We start from the raw sequence: 21,406 nt of genomic DNA, 5'->3' as shown, positions 1-21,406 counted from the left end.
CGTTATATTTTTAGAAAATGTAAAAACAAAAAGTGCACCGGTCAATTAATGCGTGTTTACGTGGGGTGGAAGGCCAGAAAAGGGGCCCGTAAATGAACATTTTCTCAGGGCCTCATAAGGGCTCTGGAGGCAGATTTACAAACACATCTGAATTGACATCACTGGGATAGGGTTCATGGACTCCCACAACCCTTGTCAGGATAAGCAGTTCAGAAAATGAACGAATGTTCAAAAAATATCTGAATTGACCTAACCATAGGCGGGCCGTTAGTGTGTCGGCCTCACAGCTCTGGGGTACTGGGTTCAAATCCAGGTCGGTCGACCTGTGTGGAGTTTGCATGTTCTCCCCGGGCCTGGGTGGATTTCCTCCGGGTACTCTGGTTTCCTCCCACATTCCAAAGACATGCATGGTAGGCTGATTGGACCTTAAATGTTAGCGTGAATGGTTGACCCGGAGTCAGCTGGGATAGGCTGCAGCACCCCCCGCGACCCTAATGTGGATAAAGCGCTTCAGAAAAATGAATGAATGAATGACCTAACCATCTAAACAACATAGTACGTATGGCCCAAACGTCAGAGAACCGTAAACTTGATGGCTGCGCTTTTATTGCGAAAGGAATTGCCGGAAAAGGTAGTGTTTTGTTTTTCTGTTTTGACGTTGCTGGTGGTCGCTGGGAGGAGAATGCGTTGGGCTGAAACTGGCAGTCTCCGACTTGAGTGAAAGACAAGACTTGCGTACCTTTGCCACGACTCGCGCGGTCTGACCCTCCCTCTCTATGGACACTAGCCAGAGGAAAGACGACAAAACTGGACGTATTGTTGACTGGAGCTGCTGAGACTACCCGTGCTCTTGATTCTCTTTGAATCCCGGAAAAATAAGGAAAGGCAACAAGCGGCAGAGAGCGAGTGAGAGAGAGAGAGAGAGAGAGTGAGAGCTCCAGCAGCCGTGAGAGATGTGCGGTCAGGCCGAGATTGCGACGGTAAGTGGGCCACAGTAGAGCTGCTACTGCGACGTGTTATTCCGTCCGATTTTTCCCCTTGACGAACATAAATGTCAGGGATGTCAAGACGGGGCGGAGGAGCTACTCCGACCTCCACTCGACCACATTTGGGGGACTGTAAAGCACCAGGGCACCATGTCTGTGGCCCAGCGCGTGCTAGCTCTCGCTGAGGAAATAGCCAGACGTTTCTTGTTATCCCACTCGGCTGGCTGCTTCCTACCTTGGGCCGCCAAGTGGCTCCCCCAAATTGGCTATCTTGCCTTACTTTGCCCCGAATCGTATTGGATCGTGGGTGCGGACTCTTGTTTTGTATAAACCGCTCAAGACCCGAATCTTGTAAAACTACGGTCCAATGTAGTGGTGGAGAAAGTTAGTGAATGCATTTTGTGATAAGCGATAAAAACGATAGCCTTGATGACTAGATCTGATTTTATTTTGCATCCTATGTGTGACTGTCTAAATTGCATTTAACATGAATTCATATTTCGTATCTGTCAATTGATTTTCAAATTAAATTATAAATGGATACATGAGTAAGACAATATTAACAAATAGATGCAGCACATTTTGCCTAGTGCCCCAATACCAGTCATTTTTTCCCCTCATAATATTGGACTCATTGCATGCTATTGACAACGTTAGATTTTTAATTTACCTTACCTCAGAGGGTGGGCAATGAGTGCTCATTTTGTTATGGCAGCCAATGAGTTAAGTCACTGATCACTAACTTTTAGTTGTGTGATAATCCAATTCAATTTATAGTACCATGTCCCAAATTGAATAGTAATTGTAATTATTCACAAATGCTGCCCGGCCAGTTCTTTCTGACGTCTTATTTGTTCGCAAGTATGTAGAGGTCTGACCGCGAAGGATTGTTGTTTCATGGGCCTCCCTCCTCCTGCTCTTGTAGGTATCCCTGTATGAGCCTAGGCTGAGCATATTGTTCTGAAAGGAAACTGATAACAAACAGGGGAAGCGAACATGGCTGGGACCTCAGGCTTCTTTTCCAACGGACCCATGGCGTGGATGGACAATGATGCAGAGATGAACAACCTCTACCGAGACCTGGAGCTGGGCACGGTGTTGACACTGTTTTATTCCAAGAAATCTCAGAGGCCAGAGAGGAGGACTTTCCAGGTCAAGCTGGAAACGAGGACCATTATCTGGACTCGTGGAACAGACAAAATAGAGGGCGAGAGTGAGTACCCACATAGATACACTCAAGTGATGTCAGAAAACTAAAATGGCGATGTCAGAACCTGCATACATTACCTCGATCCAACAGTGAAACAATATGACAGCAAAGCCCCAAAACTGGAGTCTATCCCAACTAACTGCGGGCACTAGGCGGGGCTCATAGTTTTTATAACAATAAAATCACTCTTTGTTATTATACACACAAACACCTTGATACAATTAGGCCTGGATTGTTCTTTTTGATTATAATATCAATCTAAAATGATTTCCTCAGTCTTTGATTTACAGTACGTGTTGATAATTCAAACCCATCAAAGCCATTAGTAGTGAGGCATTCCTTGTTTGTATTATCATGCTAAAAAGATGTGAAACATCACACAAAGCAAACCAATTTGGCGTATTCCCCTTGGAATTAGTCATAAATTGCTTCTTTGTTTTAATAACTGTTTTTGCTTGGATGTGATTCAAAACTGCTAACAATACAAGACCTTACAAACTTGCTTGTTTACCTACATTGCTGCTATTGTTTCGAGATTCTTGAATGAATGAGCAAGCTGAACGTCCCTTAGCAAGCGCATATTTAATAGCTGCAATGGAATATCATTTTTTAAATCTGTAGGTTTGCTGTGTGTCACTGGAATTTTTCATCTGACAGTCTGTTAGTTTGGGTTTGCTTTGCTCAGCTCTTGTATTTAAAATTTAGTCTCAGTTCAATATATTTTCTTGTTACTATGGACCAAAACAATTTTTCCGTAATGATATTTAAACTCAGATTTGGTGAACTTTCAAAACATCAAAGCCGTTGAAGCAGGAGAAAAACAGAAAAAGTAAGGAATGTATTTTTGATTGGTGGGCCTATTCTTTAAATGGCAGATAAATCTATATGTTTAATGGTACAACTAGCCAGTATTTGAATGTGAATGAACTCTAGCATTGGCATGAACATCTATTCTGGAAAAAGTGGGCTACCTAACTTTGTATCCAGATAGTACCACACCGCCAGGTAGCCAAACATTTATTATTGGTGACACACTAAAAATACTTTTAATGGATTATGTTTTATTACTTTTGAGCTGGACACAAAAAAACACCACACTGGTGTTTCTATGTTGGTTTTGTGTCATTTCATTTTGTTGTATTTATTCTTGGAACCTGGTGAGTCCATGAAAATATTGCCTGACATTAAACCACACCATGGCGCAAAAAAGGCTGAGCAATACCCTACCAAAGTACGTACATGGCTAGGATGCCATGAGTGCACCTAACTAATTCACTGAAGCCGTTAACTCGTAAGTCTACGCCTGGCGTAGCAGGATACCTTGTGAACAGCTGCACTCTGCTCCGGATGCAACATTCACAGACACACACAGGAGCATGCACGTTATGTTTTTTTTTTTTCCACAATAGTATCCTATTCCCTTAAAGCAAATAGCGCATACACATGGAGTTCATGGCTGCAATTTGATGCTCCTGGAGAGATAGTGTGATGTCTCATTTGTAAAAATGAATAAAGTCTGAGTTTTTTAAAACTTATTTAACAACTGAGTTTTTAGTTCGGTGAAGTGACTCTCACATTTTATTAAAGGCACCAGAACAACTGTCCCTTTATGTTTAACAGTCCTGGAATTTGCGGTTAAATGTCTTGTAAGTTGGAAGTCCACAACATTAAATTAGGTATGAAAGTTGTACTGATTCCTAAAAAGCTTGTCAAATTTGAATTAATAAGCACATTACTAGGTATATGTAATTACGCTTCCCACGCTCATATACCATGTGCTTCAACGCAAATGCATCGTAGGCTGTGTGTTACTGTTCCAAAAACTCAGTTTGGTAGAAGGAGAGCTTTTCCCATGGAAATACTAACATGTTGTCAATAGAAGACCTTGTCAGGCTTCCATTTCAATCGAAACATGGACTGTTAGACATATCAGTTGCATGGATGATTAGACATCGACAAAGCTTAATTTTATAGATGAATAGAGCTCCATCTGAATTTCTCCATGACGGCAGAGGGACTACTTCTCAACAACATACTATAAGCAAACAGGAAAACAAATACCTAATTTGAGTTAAAAAAACAAACCTCTTTATTTCATTTTTCTTTTTTTTTAAGAAAAGGCCTATATATTGGACAAATCAAGTGCTTCTTAAATATAGCTCCTTTAAATATCCAGCCATCTCGCATACCTGTCAACCTCTGCCGATAACTGCCCTTATAAATGATTATGATTCCCCTTACAAACCCCCCAAAAAACTTACAAACACCATACGAGTCGTACGGTGTTTGTAAGGTTTTTTTGGGGTTTGTAAGGGGAATCATAATCATTTATAAGGGCGGTTATCGGCAGAGGTTGACAGGTATGCATCTGTTTGTGTGCAGTTTGTTGCTAGGCCAACAACAAGTGGCTCCTACCAAGACCATGATGCATCTGGCATATTATATTACAAGTTATGCCTCCCTGAGTATTTCTAAGACAGGTAAATCAAGCCACTTTGTATCCAATCAGGTTGCCTTGTGTTTTGGCCAAAATATAGTGTATGTGTCTGCCTGTGAGTTTTTGCTTCTTTTGTTCTGGAAGATCTAAAACATCTGCATGCACACGTGCACACCCATCCCCACACAAAGAGTAAGCCTTTTTCCTAAGTTATTGTTCTCATATCTGTGTTTGAAAGCATTTCTCTTATCTTCAGATATGCCATTCTACCTTGAAGGTGTGGCATTTAAAGATGCTAGTACTATCTTCAGGTGCTATCGTTGTGATTTATTTATTGGGAATGTGGGCACATTTGAGATATACCAGATGTATGAATGTATCTGGCTTTTCTCACGCAACACAAGACTAACTGGACCAGTCAGTTCACTAAGCTGTGACAGAAAGCCATATAAATAACTTTGACAGATGGAACACTATGCAGTGCATGATTTTTTGGTATACTGACTAAAGGATACCCATATTCATCTGCAGTTACATCATACTATTACATCATCATGTTTGGTTTCAGTCAAATAAATAAAAGCCCATTTATTGGCTAATTTTCACTTGAAATGAGATATGAAGTGTCAAAATTGTTTTGTACAGTTGTTTTCATCCACATATTGAAAAACCTCCTCATAGTCGAAGGATTAGTTGGTTGGTCTGGTTACTTTTGTGGTAAGTTTGTTTACACAAGTAATGTTGTTTGTGTAGCATGTGTTCCATGAAGATAGATAAGCCCAGGTTTGCCTTCACATGGCACTCAAAAACCCGGTTTTGGAATCATGCTAATGCCAAATTATGTAACTTTGCTTAGTCCCGAGTGATTTTTTCTTCTTCAGATATAGCAATATGAAGTTAATCATATGCGCAAAGAACACCAATTGTCAGTTGCTTTATTCTTACCCACTATAAAGATACACATTTTTCCCCTCTCACACGTCATACATATGCCATGCCATTTCTTGCCTGGTTTGGAAACATTTCACCCAAGTGGAGGTTACGTGAAACATGGGGGTGTATAGTTCAGTAACTTTCTTTGCCTCACTGCTGTATGGAAACTTCGATATTTCAGATATGTGTTGGGTGAATGCTCACTAAAATTACAATAAATTGTTCTTCTCTCCTGGGGGTTCTAATTGGACTGAGCCCAGAGGTGCAAGAACACAAAAATGGACATTGAATGCATTATTGTCATTGGATGATTATTGTTGTCTTGCAGAACGTCATGAATTTATTTTAACTGCCAAACTCCCCCACAAAAAAATAATGGTCAGGACTAACACCTGATTGGTTACACATCACAGCATGCCAAAACAGGCAGATGGGATCTCAGAGCCACAGCAAGCAGTGTAGTACTTCTCCCAAATTGGTTGTAAAGAGACGAAAATACACCAACAACCTCAATAAGCTCCTCTTGTTTGCACACTACATGTTCAGATTTTGACTTTGATTTATTTAATAAGGGACAGCACATATTAATGAGCATATTCATGTTAATGAACATATATTTAAGATTGTAGCCGAGGGCTAATTTCCATCTTCTTCCTGCATAAAATAATAAAAAATAAAAAAAAGAAACAATATAATCACCGTGGTTAACATTTTGTGGTATGTAAATTAAAGCTAGATCTAACCCTAACAATGGCAAGTAGTAGAAAAAAAAATACGGATTAATCAATGTAAGTGTTGTTCCCATTGTTTGTGGACATTAGCAGTGCTTGTAGGAGGCAGGATGGAGTGCTGAAGGAAGCGTGGGAGTCTGCTGCAGGGTACATCCTCTCATCTCCTTTAATGAGGTTCTACCTCAGGCCAACTCCATATTTTTGACAATTGCTCAACTAGCCTGTCTCGCTTTTCACTCTAGTTGCCACTTATGTTGAAATCATGATTCAAATGAGACATCTGTTGGTTCAGTCAGGTGTGGGTGATCCATTACTTTCTTATTGTGATTTTTTTGGTGACAATAAGCTTCATCATTATGTCACCATGTGATCAAGGTTACAGTTCAAAAATACTTTCAAGATACAAAACTGAAAGCTGATTCTAATTTACTGTTTGAACTTGGCAAAAATAAGATTGAGAAGATCTTTCTTGTTTTTGTTTGCTTCAGAAATAAAAATGTGTACACCTTTTATTTAAGCAGATGTGCTGTCTAGCGACAAAAGCACAGGAAGTGTGATGCAGGAAAGAGGGGCTAGAGTTGAAAAAAAAAGTGTGATTCGTGTAGGTGTGTGCGCACATGTGCGTGTGTGAGTTAGAGAGACAGCGAAGGAAAGAGAGAGAGAGAGAGCGTGAGATTTTCTGCATTTTTCAAGAGGGTCCCTGGCTGCCAAGGCCTTTGTGCTACTTCCGCCCAATTGGAGAAAACTTATCTGTTCACAGAGGCAGGTGAAAGCAAACAGCTACTGTATGGTTTTTTTTTATCACTGAAGATCAGTAAACTACATTATCAAATATAAACTTGATGAGTACACGCACCTTACTAACTTAAACATCACTTTTTAAATTGCAGTCACATTTTCCTTTTGTGTTTTCAACACTATCCTATTGTCAATTGGCTGTGTCTTCAATGGCACAAGGCCCTTTTGCTGATCTTGACTCTCAATCACAAATGCCATTAAGCACCTTGAAGTGGTCTACTTGTTTACAAATACGTAACTTTCGCCTTGTATGAAAAGGCTCAACAAGCTGCAGACGTCCAAAACTGTGAAGCGATGCGTCTATGGAATATCATAATTGGACAAGAGGTACACCAGAGTATATCAGTATGAATGTGGTTCTTTCTTTTCCCTGCAAAAAAATAAAACAAGTGGCTAAATGTTTTCAAAATTAGCATCCATACGTGTAAAGGTAAAATTAAGTTAATTACAGAGGCTAACTAGCAAGCTGTATTGCTTAACTTGCCAATTCATAACTCTGGATAGTGAGGTTATTGTTATCAGATATTAATTTCATATAACCCTAATAAGTATAGCTGTTTCATTAACGAAAGTTAAGTCAACTTGATGTCTTTGATCGCAGTGCAATCTGACTGCACTAAGTGATGTTATCTTTTTTTTAATGTAAACGTAGCATCCTAATAAGTTTTTTTTTTTTTTTTTTTTGCATTTTTAATATAACCCTCCGCTGCATATTGTAAGCCCTTTTACCTCAATCTGGAGGATGTTGCTGAAAAATAAATTACTTGAGATACAATGACAGTGGAGCTTTTGAAAAATGTCCATTGTACATTTTTCATAAATATTCATTCTATTTTTGTGTAGCCTGTTTTGTTAGGACGCTATACTGATTCTTCCCCACACTTATGTACGCCATGTTGTGTGTGCGCCTTATCTCCAGTTGACATCCGAGAAATCAAAGAGATCCGACCAGGGCAGAAGTCCCGGGACTTTGAGCGCTACATGGAAGACTCTGCAGCCAGGCTAGATCAAGCTCACTGCTTTGTCATTCTGTATGGGACAGAGTTTCGCCTTAAGTCTCTTAGCTTAGCAGGTATGCATGCACGTGTAGACCCAACAAATGGTAATGTTGTAAAAGTGACTATTATTTCATTGCTTGGGAACATAACAGCAACATCCGATGAGGAAATGACCATGTGGGTGAAGGGATTGAACTGGCTCGTGGCTGACACGCTAAGGTCCCCAACACCACTTCAAATAGAGAGGTAAGGAAATCAAAATTTGCCATTTTACAGCTCTGCCCTCATATAAATTCACATCCAGAATTTCCTCTCCATAGATGGTTACGGAAACAATTCTATGCTGTTGACCGGAATAGAGAAGATAGGTAAGTTGCTCATTCAAAAGTTTCATTCTCTTTGAAATATTAGTATATTTAATCTTTCGGTGCCAGTGATGATGATTTACATCCAATCAATGCTGATCCATTTTCATCTTTCTGCTGTAAAATTGAAGTTAGCCAGTCACGGGTAGTTGTCCGATCCATTTGACCTGGGAAGAATGGCACCAAATGAAGAAATGATTATTCGTTTTAGATAAAGATTTGATTAGATTAGATTTGCCAGCTGTAGAGTTAAAAAAAAGATTAACAACACCAGGACTATTTGTTGTGAGGTGCAGTTAAAGGATTGTATCTTCAGAGAAATACATGAGCAACTTTTCCTACAGCAGAAAAATGGCTGTGTATAACTTGAGTAGACTCCTATCTGAGGAAGGAAGTCCATTTGAGGCTGGAGGGCTGGTTGTTTCTGGCCTATGATTTCTGTTAATAAGAAGTACACATATTCATTTTTGTGGTTGAGTTTTTAAACCAAGCCTGTGTTCGTGTCTAGGATATCCTGTAAGGATCTGAAGAATATGCTGAGCCAGGTCAACTACAGGGTGCCCAACATGAGGTTCCTCCGAGAGAAACTTCCGGTAACCTCATTGTTTAACAGTACTTCAGTTTCTTTACCAGGATAAATTTGTATTTGGCCTGATTCCTGAGTTGAAAGATGATGACACTCTTTGTTGTCTCATATTTATTTTTCAGGACTCTGAGTTGAGGAATGGCGAAGTATCCTTCAGCCAGTTTTCTCAACTCTATCGCAACCTGATGTTTGATGCTCAGAAGAACGTAAGTTTACGTGACGCATCACATCGTGTGTCTATTCTTTACAGACACATCTGTCTGAGTTCATGCATCCCCTGACAGTCCACCCCCACGGTCTGATGCCGTTATCCAGGCTTGCTTCCTCCCCCATCTGTCTGTTCTCAAATGGCAACAAGATCAATACAATCTAGTTCCGAAACTCACAAGCCTCACTAGTGAAGGCCATTAGGGCACGCAATAATACACTCACACAGATGAAGAGGAGACAGTCTGTGTTGTATTTAAAATAAAGGGATGACCTCAGTTCCTGCAACGATTAACTACCCTAACAAAACACTAGTTTGTACAAATACTCAGCCTTTTAAATAACTATTTTTTTCTCACTTTTTTCCTCCCCATGCAGATGGAGATCCCATTTTTGCAGAGGTAGGTGAAAACTAAAGTAAGACGACAGTTCTCAGCCACTTCTCATATGTGCTTACCGAGGCATTATTTTCTCTGCCAGGATCATTGACAGACCAGAACAGAGGATCTCCCTTGAGAACTTTAAGAGCTTTCTCCTAGATTCTCAAATGGTATTAATCTTCTGATTTATTGCAGAACCCTCCTATGCTTGAATATATTTATTTGTTTTTCTACATTCTATGTAAATGCAGGATATGTGGGCTACAGATGGCAGCAAGGTTCAGGAGTATATGTTTGGCTACCTGAAAGACCCTCTTAGAGAAGTAGAACAGCCTTATCTTCTCCAAGATGAGGTACACGCTTATATATGTATATATTTTTTTCTATTTTCTTAATCTTTTAAGGGCCCCTTTACGATCTGCTGATAAGATGTAAACTCGTAATTCTAATGCTGTGTTTTACACTTTCACACGCATTTCTCCAAACTTCCCTATTTTTTGTGTGAGTAGTTGATTATTGTCAATTAACTTGAGGTTGGCTTTAAACAATTTGGCTCTTGCATCATACAATTACTATGTATACTCCAAAAAAAACTGAACACTGCTGCTGGACAAAAGGCACTGTTTTCAAACTGAATTAATGTTTGCCTTTTGAAATGTAAACAGCAACCTCCTTTGAGAAGGAGGGGGAAAAATTGCCTGGTTTTGATTACTGGTAATGGCATTTTTGAAAGGGAAGCCAAATAAGATGTCAACAACATGAGCCTTTAGGTTCCACATTTTTCCCATGTCACACCTACATTTTAATGGTGCTTAATTGCATCCAGATTCTCTTATGATAAAATTACTACACTACTGGCAAAAGATTGGTAAAACATGATAAATAATCACTTGATGAATAGAACATATGCACTTTACCAATAAAGAGCGCACATGTCAATGTGGATAAGCATCTTGGATTTTAAAATGTTGAGAGGATGATTTCTGGATAATATGTGAAACATTGTAAAAAAAAAAAACCCAAGTCATTCACAATTTTTTTTTCTAAAGTAGTAAATTTTCTGATTAATATTAGATGATTAAAATATATATATATTTTTGCTTTGGTCTCACCTCTCTAGTTCCTGACGTACTTATTTTCCAAAGAGAACACCATCTGGGATTCCTCATTGGACCAAGTATGTCCAGAAAATATGAACAACCCTTTATCCCATTACTGGATTTCCTCTTCACATAACACGTAAGAATCAAGCGCGTTTTTGTCTTTACAAGTTGTTGAGTCTTGGGAACACGAAAGTCTGGCATTCAGTGTGAAACCTAAACTTACTACATAAGAGCTTTTGAATTAATGTTTCCAATCTGATAAAAGAAGAGTATTAAAGAAGCAAAATCAAGAATAAGTGAGTTACAGTATATTTTGCAGGAAAACAACAAGGTTTTCCTTCAATTCAAAAGTGTGAAATGCTGTCAAAATGTCACCCTTCTTTTCTGGTTGCCAAACAATATTCATTGAAAGAGGTAACTTCCGATGTGACTTTGATTGAGGTTTAAAAAAAAAAAAGCACGTGCGCAGGCCAATAATGAAGACACTAAATATTTGCGTGAGTCATGCCGGTATAATTAAGTATGGTATGCTGTGTCTCTTTCAACTGCCTATTTTTAGGTACTTGACAGGTGACCAGTTTTCCAGTGAGTCGTCTCTGGAGGCGTATGCTCGATGTCTAAGGATGGGTTGCCGCTGCATTGAATGTGAGTAAACACAGTGTCCTTTTGAATTACTTTGGCTTTAGCGCACACAGCAGTTTCACATTGACTACATTACGTCACATGTGAGCCAGTCAAGCGGGTTTCTTTGCTTTGTACTAGTGTTAATACGTGTCTTAGAAATGTAAACATAACATTAGTTACTTTTTTTTCCCGACAGCAAGGAGTGGCATAAGTTCAAACTGAAGCAATGTTGTTGTTTTAGATTGTCTCTTAGTCCTTTTTTCCCTTTTGTCATTGCCTTTTTTTGCAGTGGATTGCTGGGATGGTCCTGATGGAATGCCCGTCATTTACCACGGACACACTCTCACAACAAAGATCAAGTTCTGCGATGTGTTGACCACAATCAAAGAGCATGCATTTGTTACATCAGAGTGAGTTCTCAGAGATTGTCATCGCTTTTGGTTTCTTATTCCAGCCGTCCTCCATGAGGTATATAACACAGATAATTAGGCCGCACACAAAAAGTGTGGAGAAACAATGTGACCTGAGGAAATTGTGCCGTGTGAGAAAATAAGATAAGAAATGGAACTCAAGTGCAGTGTAAAGGGAAGTTTCAGCTTTAACTTCTGATGATATCTCCAACAGCTTTCCCATCATCCTGTCCATTGAGGACCACTGTAGTATTGTCCAGCAGAGGAATATGGCCACTTACTTTAAGAAACTGTTCGGTGACATGTTGCTTACCAAGGCAGTGGATATTGCAGCAGATGGCCTGCCCTCGCCTCACCAGCTCAAGAAGAAGATCCTCATTAAGGTGGAATTTCCAATGTCATTTTCAAAATCAAGTGTACACTGACACGCTATGCGTGTTATGTGCGTCTAGGTTTAAAGTTTTCTATTGTGGCAAATTAGCGCAGCCAAATACTTTATTTTGTGTTTTTATGTGCATGACTTAGCCATGTTTTTTTAGTTGCGATATTATTAATATAATATTTTTCAGCCTTCATTTACCTTTTATGTCAATGTTCTCCTTTTCTGTGAAACAGCATAAAAAACTTGCTGAGGGCAGCGCCTATGAGGAGGTGTCCACCTCTACTCCTTACTCGGAGAACGACATCAGCAACTCCATCAAAAATGGAATTCTGTATTTGGAGGATCCCATCAATCATGTAAAAACATTTTGAATAGTCTCAAACTTAACATATAGCTTCAAGAACATTTTTTCTATAGTTTGTTCACCGTTTGTGGATATGTTTTACTGTAGAGAAATTGTGAGTGTTGACTGATTAACTTTTGTTTTATTATTACATTCGGTGTAGATAGAAATAGGCAAAAGCAGGCTTCAGAGAAATCTTGTTTGTGGAGAATTAATTGAAACTTTTAAGTCATTTTGGACCCAATACAGAACCTTGTGAAACAACACATGCTGTCATAGTTGTATTGGTTTTGGTGTAACTTATGTTTGTGTTCAGTCTTTTTACTTACTTAATAGTGTAAATGTTAGCTGTAATTCTGTAAGATTCCATTTTCTTTATTTTTTTTGTTGAGAACAACACTATGCAACACTTTTTTTTTTAATCGATAAATATTGTATCTGGCTTAGAACCAAACATCTTTCAGCTGCTTTTCTGGTTATGTGGGGGTCACATTTCTCTGCAGCAAATAGATGTTCTGAATAATTCATGTGGCTCTCATACTGTCTTCTCATATCCTGTCCCTCTCACTGTACATAGGAGTGGTACCCGCATTTCTTTGTCTTGACCAGCAGTAAAATCTACTATTCAGAAGAGACCTCGAATAATCAGGGTAATGATGAGGAGGAAGAACACAGAGAGGTAAGTTGGCCTCATTTGATGTGAATAGAAACTTGGCCTCTGTGTGCTCTTTTGTAACACTGGCGTCAAGTATACTTGCTGTAAGTAGTGTATTTTGGCTGTGAGATTACTCCTTTCTTCTCTTCAAAAGGTCACCAATGGGATGGATCAGCATGTTACAGAAAAGTGGTTTCATGGGAAGTTGGGAGCAGGGCGGGATGGGCGACAGATAGCGGAACGGCTTCTGTCGGAATACTGCCTTGAGACAGGAGCGCCAGATGGCTCCTTCCTGGTTCGAGAGAGTGAGACCTTTGTAGGAGATTACACACTGTCTTTCTGGTATGTTCCATACTTGCCATTACGATTACGTGTGGTTTCTGTGAACTCCATCAAATCACAAAATAAATGGAACAACAGCCAATGCAAAGTAAAGCGATCAAACTTTTTTGTTCCAGTCAAAAGTCTAGCTGCGCCATTCTGTAGTGATTGGTGAACTTTAAATTAACTAGATTGACTTTAACATTTTGCCATTTTAACACTGTGATAGTTTAGGGATGTCAAATGAGGACTGAAATGATACAGTCATTCATGGGAACTAATTCTGCATTTATGGGAACATATTGTTGACAAAAAAGTACCATTACATTGTATTATGTAAATTAAATAAATACCCTTGGCTTGACGTTTTGACTTTAAAATTACATAGCAACCAAAAAAGATTGACAAACAATTATAAATGTTTTTGTTTTACAATAGCTCCTTGCCCAAAGCAGAGTAAAATAAGATATTTGTATTCATAATTTGAAGCATTAAATTAGTGTTATAAGCTATTAGGGTCTCCACATCCTAATTAATTGATTGAGTGTCTCAATTCATATGGTCACTATGTTCTTTCTATTCTTCATCAATCCCATCTCTTTTCCAGGCGCTCAGGACGAGTGCAGCACTGCCGCATTCACTCTCGTCAAGAGGCCGGCAGCCCCAAATTCTACCTGACTGACAATCTTGTGTTTGACACCCTTTTTGCCCTCATCAACCACTACCAGCAGGTGGCGTTGCGCTGCAATGAATTTGAGATGAAGCTGACTGAACCTGTGCCGCAAACCAATGCCCATGAGAGCAAAGAGTGAGACTAATTTTCATTATGAGAACGACACATTCTTAAAAGCTACAAGTATTTCAAAGGAAAACCATTCCATCAATTTGGTGCTTTTCAAATGGTCCAAATTGTGATCCTCAATGTACAGTATATTCCGTTGCTCACTTTCCTCTCTCAAAATCAAATCGCCATCAACTTTTGGAATTTCTGGACAATATTGGGCAGTCCTTCATCTAAAAAACCTGTGGACAGAGTTATGCATTTGCAGGATTTCAAAGAGTAGCAGTTACACTGACAAATCTGACAAATCTTTCTTTGAATAACCTATAATCAAACACAAAAAATGACTATTCACTTAATTCAGAAGGTGAGAACTCAGAAAAGCATACCTGTTCTAATATAGCCTATTTTGTGGTGTTTTTTGTTTTGTTTGTTCCAGGTGGTACCATGCGAACCTATCCAGGAGTCATGCTGAGAACATGCTAATGAGAGTTCCTAGAGATGGTGCTTTCCTTGTCAGGAAAAGGGCTGAATCCAACTCATTTGCCATTTCCTTCAGGCAAGTAGTAACAGTAATTAGAACTTGTGGAGCTATTGTATGAATTGAGATCATAGGCTATTTGTCACGTGACAGTCATTTATTGTATTTTTACACTTGCCATGCAGGGCCGAGGGCAAGATTAAGCACTGTCGTGTACAACAGGAAGGTCAAACGGTGGTGCTGGGCACTTCAGAGTTTGACAGCCTTGTAGATCTTATCAGCTACTATGAAAGGCACCCTCTGTATCGCAAAATGAAGCTGCGATATCCCATTAATGAGGACACACTGGAAAAAATTGGTACTGCTGTGAGTATCACTCTGATCTGACCCCAATGATTAAAATTCAATTCAATTTATGCGTGGCTCCCTAATATTGAATGCCTATGGCAGTGTAGATAAGAGATGTTTTTTTTGACAGGAGCCTGACTATGGGTCACTGTATGAGGGCCGAAATCCTGGATTTTATGTGGAAGCCAATCAAATGCCTACCTTTAAGGTAACTCTTCTAAACCTCCTTAAAGGTTCTCTCAACCAGTTTTTTTTCTTGTCAAGTAGGCATATATGCACAAGCAAAGTATTGGCTTTAGCTTTTCTTAAAGAAACAGGCTTCAAAATGTGCTCTGCATAATAACTAGCTTTCGAAGGTATCCTCTGCACTTTCGTGTTCTTCACTAATTTTGTCGAGTTTAATCCTCTTTGACAATTCCTCATCCACATGCAAAACATCACTTAGAACAAGGTTTATTCATTCTTTTTTACCCTCGGGCCCCATTTTTCCCATATAAATCTGCTCGTGGCCCATTCAAATCAGATTTTTTCTTAAACTTTTGTTAAATTTGTATTCAATAACTAAATCAAAATGAACTAAAGTTAAAACGCTATAAATAAATAGTACTACTACAAGAGAACGTGCCACTCGTATGACCCTTGTGACCCACAGATACAAAATTGATATTATTTTGCAGCTCACTAGCAGCCAAGTTAAGAGTCACAGGCTTAGAACTATGGAGAAAAACAACTCCATTAATGCTGTGATTGGCTAGGTGTCAACTGCCTACTGCCCATAGTTAGCTATGATTGGCCCGTGTCAGGTTTTTATGCTTTTCTTATATCTAGCTAAGTCCATCAAAAGGACTGGGGACTGCCTTCGAAAAGCAACTCTTGAAAATAAATTGGAATATGGTATTTATTTTAATGTCCTATTTCATTTATTATCTTTTCTTATGAATTTTTATACCCCATGACATTCCTTTTTTTCCCTTTGCAGTGCACAGTAAGAGCAATGTATGAGTATAAAGCCCAAAGAGATGACGAACTCTCCTTCACTAAAAATGCCACCATTTCTAATGTGGACAAACAGGAAGGAGGATGGTGAGTTTGACATCCATTGTGAACGCAAGATTTGGACCTTGGCTGCATTATTTTAGTCAGTGTTGGTAGTCTGTTGATTATAAAAGTATTATCTCAATGTTCACTTCTCTCAGGTGGAAGGGAGACTGTGGAGGGAAGAAGCAGCTGTGGTTTCCCGCAAACTATGTTGAGGAGATCAGTCCGTCAACTGCAGAGCCAGACAGAAGTGTGAGGATCAAATCCACACGGCATCTTCTGCTTGCTCAGAGTCATTCGATTCACTTCTGCTCCTCTTCCCTGTCCAACAGGAGATGACAGAAAACAGTCCCCTGGGAGATCTGTTAAGAGGAAGTGTCGACGTCTCCTCCTGTCAGATTGGTGAGTGTCACCACCCATATAAATATATATATATATTTTTGCTGCAGCTCTTTTGTTGCTTAGTAGCAATCCAAACCCTCCAGAGAAGTAGAGAGCTACTATTTGTGGGACTGTTATTCCTCCTCAAAAATTAGGATCTTAAAGCTGTTACCCTCGATTGAGATTTGTCTCCCTCTAGTGACAGTATTCATCTTCACATGTGTACTAAATTAGTAAATCCTTACAGCCCCTAAATTACTTGATTTAAAAAAAAATGGTCAAGTGGTAGACGTAATGGTTAATTTGTTCTGACTGTTTGTAAGAGTTTATTAAAACTCATTTTACAGGATGACAATTATATTTAAAATTAGAGAATCTAGGCCTTACCATTAATAACTAGGTAGTAGATGTATCTGCAAAAAAAACTATTGAAATATTTGTGCCGTTTCATGAACTAATGGAGAGCATTTCTACATGTCTCATTTTTAATAAATATAATGAATAAAAATGATCAATTGTGAAATTTGAAAATGAGCAAGTTTCAATGGAAGACTTTAATTGATAACGCAACAAAACCTCCTGATTCAGATAAAACACTGAAACCACGAATAACTCCAGTAGTGGGACATTTTGCCTTGTGTGTGTATGTGTGCTTATTAAAAACGTGTATATAAAGAAAAGAGAAAACTAGAAATGTTCTTGGCTTCCTTTTCTGTCTGTACCCAACACAGTTGTGCGGCCTGAGGGGAAAGGAAGCAGGCCACATGTTTTCTCTCTTGTGCCAACCACGGCCATGCGGACGGGCCCGGTGCTGGAAGTTGCTGCCAGCAGCCAGGAGGAATTAAAGGAATGGGTGCACAAGATCCGTGACGTCACCATGACCTCGGAGGCCAAGGTTTGTGTCACAAAACTGTGGGGAAACCCTCACCCTGATGGGCTGCTCTTTTAGCAACGCACCGTCAAGTCCATAAATATTTGGTTATTTTCTGCTTTTATAATGACACGTAGTATTTTTTTTGCTTTAGACGTTTAGCTTTTTTGATCGTGCAGGTAGCTTCAGTGTGTTCATCCTATATGTCTCTCTGCGCAGCTGGAGGAGGGAAAGATGATGGAGAGGAGGAAGAAGATTGCACTGGAGTTATCTGACCTGGTTGTTTACTGTAGACCCGTTCCCTTTGATGAAGACAGTAAGTTCATGCAACTTGTACTCCATTGGTATTTCAAAAATGTTCCTACTTTTGTGGGTTTTTTTTCTTTTGAAAAATATCTTCCATCATTTTCTGAAGAATTTACTTGCTCACGGTTCTCCAGTGTACATTCGTGAACTTTTTGAGAGGTGATGGCACCAAAGCATTGGCTGAAAGGAAAATCTTCATTTCTGTTGAGAATGTATTTTAGTTACAAATGTAAATGACTATGAAGCTGAAAATCTTGTATTTTAGGGAGGAAGTGAATTTAGCCTAGATTTAGTGAGAATCTTCACATCTGCAAGTGACAAACTAATTTACAGTCATGGCCGAAGGGTGAAAAGAGCCCCATAATTGGACGTCTATCATTGTTAACAGCAGTAAAAATCACACGAGCTGCTTGCATATTGCTTGACAAATGGGAATTTTACGATTTGCCATGATGACCTACCGGGAGAAGTCTTGTGCATCTTTTTTCCAAATAAAACGCGTAAGCTGTTACTTTCTTGGTGATGGATTAGGCCTCGGTTTGTATGTGAAACAGTTAGGTCAGTTGCTGGCAGTTTTTCACTTTTCACGACAGGCAACACCATTCCAGGTGAGTAAAATCTGTTCTCGTTTCACCGGATCCTGTAGAAATCGGCACGGAGCGTGCCTGCTTCCGGGACATGTCGTCTTTTCCCGAGACCAAGGCTGAGAAGTACGTCAATAAAATCAAAGGGAAGAAGTTCCTGCAGTACAATCGACTACAGCTCTCCAGAATCTACCCGCGAGGCCAGAGACTAGACTCCTCAAACTACGACCCTCTGCCCATGTGGCTATGCGGCTCGCAGCTCGTAGCGCTAAACTTCCAGACAGCGGGTATGTAGGCCCTCTTTTTTTTATAAAGATGCAAAAATGCCCCTATCGGAGCGAGTTTTTAACTGGCCGCTTTCTGGTCCAGACAAGCCCATGCAGATGAACCAGGCCTTGTTCATGTTGAATGGAAGGAGCGGCTATGTCCTCCAGCCCCCCATTATGAGGGACGACAACTTTGATCCCTTTGACAGGCACACACTGCGGGGACTCGAGGAAGTCACCCTTCAGATCGAGGTACGCCTTTTGGGCTTAATTAATTAATTGAAACATTCACCATAAGCATACATAGAACTGAACTCTATGAATATTTTACCCAAATTATTGACCTTGTATTTTTTTATGTGCAGCGCTAAAGTTGAAGCCAGAAGTTTAAATATGCCATGAAGATGCTTTAACTGTCTATAAACAAAATGTACTAATGTACTCCTTTTTCCTTTTAAAGGTATTGGGTGCAAGGCACCTACCCAAACACGGACGTGGCATCGTTTGCCCTCTCATCGAGATTGAGGTGTGCGGAGCAGAGTATGACAGCGTCAAGCAAAAAACAGACTCGGAAGGTAAATATTGATTCGTAACGAAAAAAGATTTTTCTTCTTGGCTACATAGGCCAAGTAATTTTGATATTCGACTGCACTGAAGTTTTGATCACAACAAACAATGACAAGGAATGTGCCGATACAAAGCTTGTGAAAAGTAGCAACGTATCCATACAGCATTGTTGTAGGTATATGGATGCTATATTTGTAATAAATAATAAGTTGTTTTGGGCATTTTTTAATTAAAAATGAACCCAAAACGAATACATTCTTCTTTTTTTATTTCAACTGTTTAGTTAAAGCTTCTGAGTGCAACAAAAAATCTCATTACAAAAATCATGTTAATGAAAATTTCAAAAGTGCTGCTATTGAAAAATTTTCTCTATAAGAAAAAGTGCTGATATAAATTGTCAAAATTCGTATTTATTCTTTCAACAAAATCTTTCCAGTTTTTCTTTAAACCAAGAATGTAGCACCAGTAATATAAAAATAACAATAAAATCAATGAAAAAGTGCAACAAATTTTATTATGGATTAGTTTTTGCAGTTGTACTTTGTGTTGTTATATCTTAAACAATGCTGAGTGCATCATTGCTCTGCAATTTTTCCTGTGTTTAGCCGACAACGGGCTGAATCCCACATGGCCCAGAAAGCCGTTCCAGTTCGTTGTTAGCAATTCGGCCTTCGCCTTCCTGCGCTTCGTGGTCTACGAGATCGATATGTTCAGCGATCAGAATTTCCTGGCTCAGGCCACATTCCCCATTCACAGCCTGAAGACAGGTACGTCTGGCGGGACTGCCACTCGTCCATTTTCCTTAGCTGCTACCTTACGTTGTCCTTTTTTTTATTTTACACTTTTTAACAGGTTATCGCTCAGTCCCTCTGAAGAACAGCTTCAACGAGGACCTGGAGTTGGCCTCGTTGTTGGTCCACATGGACATCGTCAGAGGGAGAGTAAGTATTTAATGCATGTCACTGAGGCCTTTTTTTCTGGGTTTACATGGCAGGGTTATCTGGTTTGGATTTCGTTCCCGATTTTTTTCATGCTCCCTTGTTGCAAATCAAAAGTGCAGAAACTCACCGTGACCAGACAAAAAGGACTAAATAGAGTACTTCACCCAAAAAGTTGAAAGATTCATCAGTTTTACAGGATTCCCATGAGGTTTTAAATTCACAAAAATCAGGGATTGAATTTCGACTAGTAGGTCTTTATAAAATTACTTAAATTTATAATTACACTGCATTGTGTGAAATTGTTTCTTGAGAAACGCCAAAGTGGTCAAGAAAAAAATGTCATTTTCTAACATTTGAAGAGTTTCAAATTTTTTTTGCGATGATTGACTTGAAATTTCCCTTGGGTATGGCACTACATGTGTTCTCAATGATCTTAAAAAGTCTTAAATTTCATTTGTTGAAACCTGAAGGTTTTAAGATGCTCCAAAACTACCACATAATAGATTCAGTCTTTTCAAAAAGTTTGATTCTGCGTATTTCTGTTCCTGAGTTATTGACAGTAAAGCATGGAGTGGTTTTATGAAAATGAATAATTTTTTCCGACATATCCTCTATTATTTAAAACATGCTTTAACTGACTGACATTGTCTGGTGTCTGAGCTGGCGTGTAAAAAAATAATTCCCAGCTTCAAATTTAGAGCAAAGACTGCCCCAAACATAGTTGGCGAGTGTAGTGTTAGTCTGTTTTTACCTGTTCCCCCCAAAAAGAAATACTAAATGAAACACATTAAGCAGAAATAATAATGTTGGCTTTAGTTGTTTTTGACCACTCGTGGCCTGGATTTCACCCTGAAGCCTCCCTCTTTCACCTCAGAATGAAAACGGCGATATCGTGTGCCCGTTCTCCGTTGCCTCGTCGATCTCGACCACAGCCCAAACCGGACGGGAGCGTTTAGGGGATCGTGTCTCGGTCTCGTCCACGTCCTCCAATGTCTCCCCCGTGCCCCAGTCGCCGGGCCAGGCCGTGGCTTCCTACAGGGGCCGGGAGAGCTCTTTCGACTCCCGCTACCAGTCACCCCTCGACGACTTCAGGGTGTCGCAGGAGCCGCTGCTGGACCACATGGACCCGCAGAACCGAAGGTGCGCGTGGCGAGCGGCGTTCCCGAGCTTACAGCCCTGATTCTCGTCTTTGTCTCTCCTTCAGAATAATGCGGCGGACCAGAGTGGGCGGAGAGAACCGCGTCTAACTCCGAAAAACATGCCCCCCCCCCCCCCCCCCCCCCCACCCCGGCTGCCTGCCCACCCTTCTCATCCGCACGCCTCTGCCCGTACTGATGATGTCATTGACTGCTGTGAAGAGTGTTTCCATGGAA

The 21,406-nt window shown here is 39.8% G+C and overlaps 1 protein-coding gene across 1 annotated transcript; it reads left to right on the top strand.

Moving 5' to 3' along the window:
- The first annotated feature begins 630 nt into the window (after positions 1–630).
- On the top strand, positions 631–21,308 carry plcg1 (phospholipase C, gamma 1). The gene is made up of 33 exons (XM_077608331.1): positions 631–980; positions 1,912–2,199; positions 8,015–8,167; positions 8,246–8,339; positions 8,414–8,461; positions 8,967–9,051; positions 9,167–9,250; positions 9,630–9,652; positions 9,732–9,801; positions 9,883–9,984; positions 10,752–10,870; positions 11,294–11,379; positions 11,648–11,768; positions 11,983–12,151; positions 12,384–12,506; positions 13,071–13,172; positions 13,303–13,490; positions 14,077–14,277; positions 14,690–14,809; positions 14,917–15,097; positions 15,210–15,287; positions 16,059–16,162; positions 16,276–16,369; positions 16,450–16,519; positions 17,230–17,393; positions 17,589–17,685; positions 18,322–18,546; positions 18,629–18,777; positions 18,986–19,100; positions 19,698–19,859; positions 19,945–20,033; positions 20,908–21,173; positions 21,238–21,308. Exons 2-33 carry the CDS (start codon positions 1,983–1,985, stop codon positions 21,278–21,280), a joined length of 3,942 nt encoding a protein of 1,313 aa, XP_077464457.1. The 5' UTR covers positions 631–980; positions 1,912–1,982; the 3' UTR covers positions 21,281–21,308.
- The last annotated feature ends 98 nt before the right edge of the window (positions 21,309–21,406 follow it).

Source organism: Stigmatopora argus, chromosome 1 (genome assembly GCF_051989625.1).
Source record: "Stigmatopora argus isolate UIUO_Sarg chromosome 1, RoL_Sarg_1.0, whole genome shotgun sequence".
NCBI classification, from domain to species: domain Eukaryota; kingdom Metazoa; phylum Chordata; class Actinopteri; order Syngnathiformes; family Syngnathidae; genus Stigmatopora; species Stigmatopora argus.
Note: the sequence above shows the minus strand (reverse complement) of the source record. Positions and strands in the feature narration are given on the sequence as shown.

Coding starts and splice junctions, on each gene's coding strand:
- plcg1 (XM_077608331.1), top strand. CDS start 1,983: ATGGCTGGGACCTCAGGCTTCTTTTCCAACGGACCCATGGCGTGGATG. Junction 8,462..8,966: donor GACCGGAATAGAGAAGATAG/GTAAGTTGCTCA, acceptor GTTCGTGTCTAG/GATATCCTGTAAGGATCTGA. Junction 16,520..17,229: donor CGTCTCCTCCTGTCAGATTG/GTGAGTGTCACC, acceptor TACCCAACACAG/TTGTGCGGCCTGAGGGGAAA.